General features: G+C 44.2%; 1 protein-coding gene across 1 annotated transcript; it reads right to left on the bottom strand.

Annotated features, from left to right (window-relative positions):
• Positions 1-10,073: 10,073 nt before the first annotated feature.
• Positions 10,074-10,655, bottom strand: LOC121398077 (histone H2B 1.2-like). The gene has a single exon (XM_041576628.1). It carries the CDS (start codon positions 10,507-10,509, stop codon positions 10,129-10,131), a length of 381 nt encoding a protein of 126 aa, XP_041432562.1. The 5' UTR covers positions 10,510-10,655; the 3' UTR covers positions 10,074-10,128.
• Between the last annotated feature and the right edge of the window lie 24 nt (positions 10,656-10,679).

Below are 10,679 nucleotides of genomic sequence, written 5' to 3'. Positions count from 1 at the left end.
CATGGGTGTGTGGAAGAGATTTTTCGAGCCTCAACGGCCAGCAGCAGGCCCAGTCAGCACCCAAAGCCACCACCAGCAGCGGGTGGAGCATATGGTGGCTGACTACATGGGGTCAGTCAGCGTGCAGGATGCCATTCGCCCTGATGATGACCCCATGCATTATTGGGTCTCGAGGCTCGACCAGTGGCCAGAACTGGCACAGAATGCTCTGGAGGTGCTGGCTTGCCCCCCTGCCAGTGTCCTGTCAGAGCGTGTCTTCAGTGCCGCAGGTGGGGTGGTCACTGAGAAGAGGACACGGCTATCCACTGGCAGCGTGGATAAGCTGACATTCATTAAAATGAATGAGGCATGGATAAGCGGGGATATCCAAGTGCCCATTGCAGACAGCAGAGACTAGCCTCCTCTCCTCCTTCTCCTCCTCAGATTTAGCCTCCTCTCTCCATTGCTGCCCATACTCTCCTCCTCAGTAGTATTGCCCATTCCCCATCTGTCTGCACCTGCTGCCCTTGCTGCTGCTGCTGCTGCTGTAGCCTGCTACTAGCCCTAGTAGTACTGCTGCTGTGCTGCATTGTCGGCAAATTTTTTTATGGTGGGGGCCTATCAAAGCTCCTACTGCTATCGTAGATACTACTGTGCTGTATTGTCGGCAAATTTTTTTAGTAGTTGAGGCCTAACATGGCCTCTAAATATGTTTCTTCAAATACTGCCACATTGTTGGCTAATTTCTTCTGGTGGTTGAGGCCTAACATGGCTTCTAAATATGTTGCTTATAATTTTGCCGCTAAGTTGGCTAATTTCTTCTGGTTGAGGCCTAACATGGCTTCTAAATATTTTTCTTACAATTTTGTGGCTAATGTCTTTGAGGCCTGCCTCATTTAATTCTTCTGGCTCTAATATAGAGTTGATTAAAAGTTACAACATGACTGTTGCTGCCGCTGCTGTTGCTACTAATGCCTCGTTATTTGGCAAAAGTCTTCTGTTTGGGGCCTGCCTCATTTAATTCTTCTGGCTCTAATATAGAGTTGATTAAAAGTTACAACATGACTGTTGCTGCCGCTGCTGTTGCTACTAATGCCTCCTTATTTGGCAAAAGTCTGGTGGGTGTCTATCAAGGCTCCTACTGCTGTTGCTGACACTACTGCTGCATTGTCGGCAATTTTTTTTTGTAGTTGAGGCCTAACATGGCTTCTAAATAGGTTGCTTATAATTTTGCCGCTAAGTTGGCTAATTTCTTCTGGTGGTTGAGGCCTAACATGGTTTCTAAAAATGTTTCTTCGAACACTGCCAAATTGTTGGCTAATTTCTTCTGGTGGTTGAGGCCTAACATGGTTTCTAAAAATGTTTCTTCGAACGAACACTGCCACATTGTTGGCTAATTTCTTCTGGTGGTTGAGGCCTAACATGGTTTCTAAAAATGTTCCTTCGAATACTGCCACATTGTTGGCTAATTTCTTCTGGAGGTTGAGGCCTAACATTGCTTCTAATTATGTTGCTTCTATTTTTGCTGCTTAGTGGGCTAATTTCTTCGGGTTGAGGCCTGCCTCATTTAATTCTTCTGGCTCTAGTACAATTGATTACAACAATGCTTGCTGCTTGGTTGTCAAATGTATTCACACTGTTATTACCCCTGAAACGACTGCGGCCAAAAGTCCTGTGCCTCAGTCATTATTCTTTCATTTGAAATGATAGGAGTGCTCTAAAAATGTATACAGGGAGGGCATGTGTGTGTAGCAGTAACTGAGTGAAACATAGGTGCGAAATTCTGAATTGCTCTTCCCATTGATTTCAAAGCAAAACATGGCATATATACATTTATCACTGTGTACAAAGCTTAAAAGTAAGGGAAATGTTGTAATGGTAGCCCCAAAGCCATGTCTGGTCTGGGAGTCAAAATAGGCCCTGACATTCAAATTACACAGAGGCCCAAACAGGCCCCAACCATCAGCCCAGTAAATTTGACTGGAAACCAACCAACCTGGCAACCCTGGGTGACACAAACATAGCCATAAACTCTACTTAAATTCATGCTGTAAGTAATAATTTAGATGGAATTTGTCCTCTATGAATGCTTTTGTCCTTGAGTTAAACACAGTTTGCTTAATGGAAAGAGGAATTTCATTCCTAGATGATGTCCATCTTAAATCCCACTTTCAGCTGCATCTGCTATTTTGCAACTTTCAACTTCACAAGCAGTCTTGTCCCAGTTTGCTGCCCATAACCTTCAAAGAGAACACACGCCATCCTTTGTTTCCAAACACTTTACACAACGTATTCATAGATCCAGTGCAAAGCCCTTAAAGGGGTGGTTCACCTTTAAGGTAACTTTTAGTATGCAATAGTATGGCAAATTCTAAGCAACTTTTAATTTGGTTTTAATTATTTGCCTTTTTCTTCTAAGTTCTGACTCTTTGCAGCTTTTAAATGTGGGTCAATGAGTTGACCCCAACTAAAAAGCAAATACTATGTCAGGCTACAAATGTATTGTTAGTCATTGCTACTTTTTTACATTTAGGCCTCTCCTATTCATATTCCAGTCTCTTATTTAAATCAATGTATGATTGCTAGGGGAATAATGTTACTTCTAATAGTGCCTAATTACCAAATATAGTGTGACTTAATATAATTTATTTAAAAAAATCAATGTATTTGAGTGTTACAGTAGTCAATTTAACAATTTCGGCGCCGTCGCGACGAGATTCGGCGCTGCGCGACGAGATTTGGCGCGCGTCATAGCAAAACTGTGTTTGCGCATGCTCATGCGTGCGCGCGTCGCCACTATAAATAGCCCCGCCCGTGCTTACAGTTGTAGGAGTGCATTTTGAAAATGGCAGGACCTGGCACAATGAATAGGGAACAGCTAAGGTACTTTGTCAGGTACCTGCACCAGGAGGGATACGACAATATCCCTCCTGGTGTGCGAGGCATCCAGGCGCTTCAACGGAGCATAATGGAGAGATTGAGGAGCAGACTGCGGAGGGAGTTCCGCTTGCGCCTAAGCCTAAGGCAGCTCCAGAGGATCTGGAGCGATTTCAAAAGGCGCCACAGCGCATTTGTGGAAGAGCTGCGCGTGGAGGTTGAAGGTAGAGTTATTTAAAAAGAAAACATCTTATAATGATTTGCTTTTTTACAGCAAAAATGTATTTAAGTGAATACTGTAATTAGGATTGGAACAGTTGACTTTGACTGACTGACATAATTGCAGACAAGTTAGATAACAAGTAAATGAGCTGTCAAATGGAGATTATTTAAACAGATTATAATAGATTTATTTAAACGCAATAAATAGGTTTCCCTTCTACAATAAAGCCACTTGATTCCTATTTATTTTGGTATTTTGGAGCAAATGTGTATTTGTTTAGGCCTGTGACAAGGCTAATAAGAATTTTACTTCACATAAAGGAAGATTTATTTAAACGTAATAAATAGGTTTCCCTTCTTAACTACAATAAAGCCACTTGATCAGGCTCGGATCTGTGGAAAGGCCACCAAGGCCCGGGCCTAGGGCTGGAAGATTTTAGGGTGGCGGCATGCTGCTCAACCACACCCATATTGGTTCAGAAACACTGGGGATGCACAGGAGATACAATAGTTTCCCATGCAGCAATCCCCATTGCTCCTGTCCAGATGATAAAAATTTGCCCGTATAAAGGGGAGGGGACAGGGGCGACGAATGGCAGTGGGCCTAGGGGTGCCTACTATGTAAATCTTGCCCTGCACTTGATTCCTATTTATTTTGGTATTTTGGAGCAAATGTGTATTTGTTTAGGCCTGTGACAAGGCTAATAAGAATTTTACTTCACATAAAGGTAGATTTATTTAAACGGTATAAATAGGTTTCCCTTCTTAACTACAATAAAGTTAATTTTCCTGTAGTTACAACATGACACCTTATCCTGTATAATTTATACTATACAAATGCAATTGCTGTGTTACTCAAACTGAAATTTATTCATTGCCAGCTGAGTGGATCCAGGATGATCCCGATGATGATGGGGATAATGTCCCACCACCACCACCTGACCAGGCAGCACCGCCATCGCCTGATGAGGCAGCACCGCCTCCACCTGATGAGGCAGCATCGCCTCCACCACCTGTCCAGGCGGCACCACCACCTCACCGGGCAGCACCACCGGACCAGGCACCACCACATAACCAGGGGCTCAGTGTAGGCACACAAACCAAACATGCCTACTATGACCAGACTGAGCTCCTGGTCACCCTGGTCCACCAGGTCAACGCCATGCGGCAGGATCTGGGAGAGGTCAGGGATATAGTGGAGTCCCTGCAGAGGGTAATTGCTCCTCCTCCTCCTCCTCCTCCTCCTCCTCCTCCACTGTAATTTATTTTTGACACAGCACCGTTGTGCTATTTTGTAAATTAAAAAAGTTTTTTCATATCTCTATATTTTGAGTTCATTTTTCATTTAACTAAACTAATACTCACATGGTACTTGAAATTGTTTGGATTCTAATAACACAACGATGACTATTCTTAATCGGAGTCATTAAAATTACATTACATAGTATTTCAGAATCATTACAATGACATGATGTAAATATAAGGTGCATTCACATAAACATATGGTTTATTCATTTTTATCTGAGATACAAAGCATCCAGATACTATCTGTTCAGATTTATTAGTTGTACTTGTGTTAGTAATCTACTATTAGATATATAAAGTACAGATGGTACTTTTTGGTTAAACAGTGATATAGAGTAGTAGTAGATACCATTACCAGTTGACCAGAGGTAATGTAAAAAATCCACAAACGTTAAAAGTTTAAGAAACTTGCAAAATGGGAGCCATTTTTTCAAGATAGGAGTCCTCTAACAATGCAGGGCATGTGTGTAGCAGTATACTAAGTGAAACACGCATGTGTATTCGTCTTCCCATTGAGTCCAATCCAATTCAGCACATTCAGACACAAAGCAAAAGATACCATGTTCATTTATCATCACAGACTACAAAGCTTGAAACTAAGGGGAAAATTTTTATCTGTAGCCCCAAAGGTGAAAAAAGGTTATACAAACAAAACACCCATAGAAGATGGGTTTCATCAAATTGCACTGCGCGTCAAAAATAACGTTGCGCGTTAAAACACTTATTTGCGTCCGCGACAAAATATTTTGTCGCGCGACGAAATCGGGGCGCGCGTCTCGTTTCGCGAATTTTTCGCCGTTTCGCGAATTTTGCTAGAAATTCGCGAATTATTCGGCGAAGCGAAACACGACAGATTTGCCCATCACTAGTCTGTATGCCTACTTTTTAATATTTATGCTTAATGAAGAATATTTTTTTAACTTTGAGAGAATGTTTTGGAATATATTTTTGGACTTGATAGTTCTGGTAGCACCCTGGCCCATACTTAGACCTCTAGATCAGTGATCCCCAACCAGTAGTGTAAGGAACGTACCTGGTGGTCTAGTGGGGGGGACGGCAGGGACGCCTGCCGCCCCCTCGGCGGGGACGCCCGCCGCGACGAGCGGCTTCCATTAGGCCGCAGGCACCGGCGTCTTAGGGCGCAATCGGCGCGCTCTTGTGTGATTTAAAGGCGCAGGCGTGCTGACGTAATGACGTAATTTAAACACTATTTAAAGCCCATTAGGGCTGTGGGACCTTGCCCGTGATAGGATTGCGTTTCCTGGTGCTTCTGAGCATTGTGCTATTCGTTGCTATATCCTGAACCTGATTGATTCCTGTTTAGACCCCTGCCTGGCTATTTTGACAATTCTGACTTCTGGATTCTGACCCTTGCCTGATTACCGACTACCACTTCTGATTAAACCTCTGATTGACTTCCTGGTTTGACCCGTGCCTGCCTGACAACGTTTATTCTCTGCCTGCCTCGACCCGGCCTGATCTGACTACTCATATCCTGACGAAGGGAGGTTGTACCCCCCGAAACGTTGATATTGGTGGTGAATAAAAATTAAAGAAAACTGCAGAAAATTGGTGTGTGCGGATCCATAATTGAAATTGCTGACTACTCTTTTGCCTAACGCCTTGTACTAAGATCTTCTGTCCAAAGACTTTGCTTTACAGTCGTGCCCCTCTGCCTATCCAGAACCCTCATCTTGCGCCTCTCGTTTAAGTTCAGGTGGCATCCAAGTAAGCCAAGGGCTCCTCCCGAGGCCCAAAGGTGGTCACACTACTGGTGAAGCACGAGCCGAGACCAGGGTGCCTGGTGTTTGTTCTGGTGTTGGGTGCCGACCGTGACAAGTAGTTTGTGAGCAACATGTTGCTCTCCAGCTCCTTGGATGTTGCTCCCAGTGGCCTAAAAGCAGGAGCTTATTTTTGAATTTCAGGCAAGTTTTGGTTGTATAAAAACCAGGTGCACTGCCAAATAGAGTCTCAATGTAGGTTGACAATCCACATAGGGGCTACCAAATGGCCAATCACAGCACTTATTTGGCACCCCAAGAACATTTTTCATGCTTGTGTTGCTCCCCATCTCATTTTACTTCTGAATGTTGCTCAAGGGTTCAAAGGCTTGGGGATCCCTGCTGTAGATGTTTCCCATTCAATGTCTTGCTCTCCCCAAAGTAACAATCACCAATTAGATTTCATATTCATGCAAATTCCCTACTCAACCAGGGTCGAACTGGCCCACCGGGACACCGGGAAAAATCCCGCTGGGCCCCAGTCCTTGTGGGCCCCTGAGTCCATTAGACCACTCGCTCCATCATGCGCTCCAGTTTTGCGCAGAAAAATTATGTTTCCCACAGCTATAAGGTCCCTCCGGGACATGGTGGGCCCCGCTGCCACTCCATCTAGTACGGTACTTAGTAGTACCCGTATACTGCTATAGTAGCTCCACTGTACCTGCTGCACCCCGGTTGGGTTCATTTTTACCGATGTGCGCCCTGATGACGATCCGAGAGTGGCGCGTCAGGGAGGGATCGGCTGTGAATGAAGCATACTGATGCGGTTCCTGGCCTGTGGGGATTGATCCACTGGGGATGTCGGACTGCCTGTGTGCTGCTAGTACTATTCCCTCTCACTGTTTCCTCTCAGCTGCAGCCGCATATTGCTACCTTCTTGACTACTCCTCTGTTGGTGAGCAAACAATCTGATGGGGGAGGGGAAATGGAATTTGCCTGTCTGGGCCCTGGGTGTGGAGGAAACAAGCTGCCAGTGAATGTTTTACATAATCCACACATACTGTATAACCCTGACTGCCCACCACCAACTTTTTAAATTTAATTTTATATTTAAATTTAATTTTTTATTTACTTGATTAATAAAGTGTAACGTTATATATATATATATATATATATATATACATATATATATATATATTTAAAATATAGCTATAATATTGTTCACCTACTTTATTGGTACATTCTCATCAAACCCTTCCCTAAGGTCCCAGGTTCTCTGGTGGGCCCCAGGTGCCCCAGTCACTGTACTCAACTGCCCAAATTAACTCATCTTCTGTGCTCCAGAAGCCAAATTAGCCTCTAACAGACATTGTACATGTCCATGGTCCATTGGTCACATCTATATTTACTGAGTGAGATCTGGAGTGCCTATTTGTGCCCTGGTCATCAGGAAAACTGATTGAGACTGTTTATAGTCCAAGCTGGGACTAGGAAGGGAGAGGCAGTCAAAACTGCAACATTGAGGAGATGGCTAATGATGGCTATTGATGGGCAAATAGATTTGCCAGGCATGGATTTGCGGTGAATAACTGCATTTCGCCGCCAGCTAATAAATTTGAGAAACTGTGGCAAAAAATTGCCCACAACAAATCCGCCGCTACAAAAGAATATGTTGCATGTCAGACTCGTTGCGCACATACAAATTGTCACGTGTCCAAATTATTTGGATGCCTGTTGATTTTAATGCATTGGGACAAAATAATCGCGTGTATGAAAATTGTTGCACGCATCAAAATTATGTTGACACCCTTTGACTTCAATGCGTTTTGCTATTTTTTCGCTGTTTTGTGAATTTTTCTGTAGATTTGTGAATTTTTCTGTAAATTTTCAAATTTTTCTGTAAGTATGCAAATTTTTTCTTTTTTTGCGAATTTTTCAGTAAATTTGCAAATATTTCACTAAATATGCAATTTTTTTACGCCACAGATTCTATAAAGAACAGGGTAAGCTGGTGGCTGAGGGCATCAGGGCACATTCCATGAGGGTCCTTGCATTGTCATGGGCAGCAGGAGCACAACCTGAGTCAATCTGCAGACTGCAACATGTACAACTCTGAACACATTTATTAATCATAAATTAGATGATAGATCTGCTCCTTTGGCTCAGTTTGGGAGTTCAGTACTGCAGACCTCCGCTGTAACCCAATGAAGATTCTGTTATCAAGCATCAATCAGTCAACATCAGGTAAAGACTGGTGAGGGAGGGGGTGGTAATTTGTAAGATTGCTTGTTAAAACATCAAATGGGAGCACTCCCCCTCTCACCTGCACGTTTGATTCAGCCAACCTTTGTGCTTGTACGCAACACGCCCCGGTCCAGGCTAATATCATATGAACACATAACAGAACTTGAGGAGCATTTCGGCAGCTGAAATCATAAAACCTGCATTTATTGGGTATAGTACTATGCCCAATAAATGAAGGTTTTATGAATTCAGCTGCCGAAATGCTCCGCAAGATTGCTTGTTAACCCTTCTGTGTCCGACCGGTGCAGGGATAAAACCCAAATTGTTATTGTGCCAGGGAGGATGGCCAGGAAAAGAAAATCTCGGAAAGTTTTACCAGTGCATCATATTTGCATGTCCCTCTTTGTTATGGAGAAGGTTGCAAGTTCAGCATTGCAGCCCCTACTGGGAGGTGGGGGCAGCCAGTTACCAACCACTAAATGTCATTTAAAAAAAATATATTTATTTCTGGTGAACGGATAAAAAAAGTAATTGGAAGGTGAATTTCCCCTTTAATTGCACTATTCATCATACTGGTCTACTTGGATTCCAATACTTCATTTGCCAATAGGGATGTAGCGAACTGCTGATTTGGTGTTCGCGAACGCCGTTCGCGAACACCGGCAAAAAATGCGAACGTTTGCGAACAGTTCGCGAACTTCGAACACCCGCTAAAATCGTTCGATTCGAACGATCGAAGGATTTTAATCGTTCGATCGAACGATTTTCATTCGAATCGAACGATCGAAGCATTCGATCAAATGCTTTTCATTCGATCGAATGCTTACAATCGTTCGAACGAATGGAAATCGTTAGATTTTTAGCTGTCGAAGGAATTCGAATGGTCGAATGGTCAAACGATTTGTATTCGAATCGAACGCGAACGCAAAATGCGAACGTCGCGCGACGTTCGCGAACATTCGGTGGATGCGAACGGTCGAAGTTCGCCGGCGAACAGTTCGCTACATCCCTATTTGCCAAACTAGTACCAGCTGGCGGCAACAATCTAACTAACAGCCTTACATTGTTGCCGTCCTCTGTTGTTACATTGCTACAGGTTTTATGTGAGGCTCCGGCCATGAAACAATGACTGAACTGTAAGTAGAGAACTGCCCCGCCCATTCCTAATTCATTCCCTTTCATTGTTCTTTAGGAAACCGTCAGCCAATACCGATTTGTCTCCAAAACGGTTTCTCTTGACTGTCTCTTTCCCCCCCATGGTCTCACTACTTCATCCTCCCAGCGGTTTCCCATAGAAACCAGGAAAGTGCAGCGCAAGGGAGAGACGGTGTAACAATATAACCATAAGGGGCAGCACTGAGCTACTAACAGCTCCCAGTCCCGCGCCTTTTTACCCAAGTCCTAAATTCCATTTCATGCCTCACTTTCTGCTAAACCGCTTCGGTATAGAAAGCAACGAGCCGGTCATTCTGCTCTTTAATTGGCTCGGACTTCACAGATGGAAATATAAGGCTTCGCCATGTATAGAAAGAACTGCGCTGGCGCTATTAGCGCGTCAGATTGTGATTGAGAAAAATGTTCAGCTCAGGTATCTAAAGATCCCCCAACTCAAAAATTCCTGAGAACAGCGATTCGGTTCACAGGCAGTTAATTAAATACCCACCCCATTAAACACAGCCCCTATTCACCACAAGAGCCGGTTACAGATCTTCCGGAGAGAAGGTGGCGGGCTCTTAAAAGAGCCTTTGTGTTGCTGGGAGTAGGACAAGGGAAGGAGCAGTTACTTGGCGCTGGTGTACTTGGTGACAGCCTTGGTGCCCTCGGACACGGCGTGTTTGGCCAGTTCCCCAGGCAGCAGCAGTCGGACCGCGGTCTGGATCTCCCGGGAGGTGATGGTGGAGCGTTTGTTATAATGAGCCAGGCGGGAGGCTTCCCCTGCGATGCGCTCAAACACATCGTTGACAAAGGAGTTCATAATCCCCATGGCCTTGGAGGAAATACCGGTGTCGGGGTGCACTTGCTTCATCACCTTGTACACGTAAATGGCGTAACTCTCCTTCCTGCTCTTTCTGCGCTTCTTCCCATCTTTCTTCGGGGTCTTAGTCACCGCTTTCTTGGATCCCTTCTTCGGTGCTGGCGCAGACTTTGCTGGTTCAGGCATTTTCAACAAAACTCAATATTGTTTGTCTCTGTACACTGTATTGCTGATCGTTTTTATAGTCCTCTCATGCAAACGAGGCAGCTCTGTCTTTGAGTTTTCTATTGGCCATTTCTGTCACATGAGCTAAACGCCCACTGCAAAGACTACGTCAAAGCAGAAGCATACGCGAC

The sequence above is a fragment of the Xenopus laevis genome, chromosome 9_10L, assembly GCF_017654675.1.
Source record: "Xenopus laevis strain J_2021 chromosome 9_10L, Xenopus_laevis_v10.1, whole genome shotgun sequence".
Classification (NCBI taxonomy): Eukaryota; Metazoa; Chordata; class Amphibia; order Anura; family Pipidae; genus Xenopus; species Xenopus laevis.
Note: the sequence above shows the minus strand (reverse complement) of the source record. Positions and strands in the feature narration are given on the sequence as shown.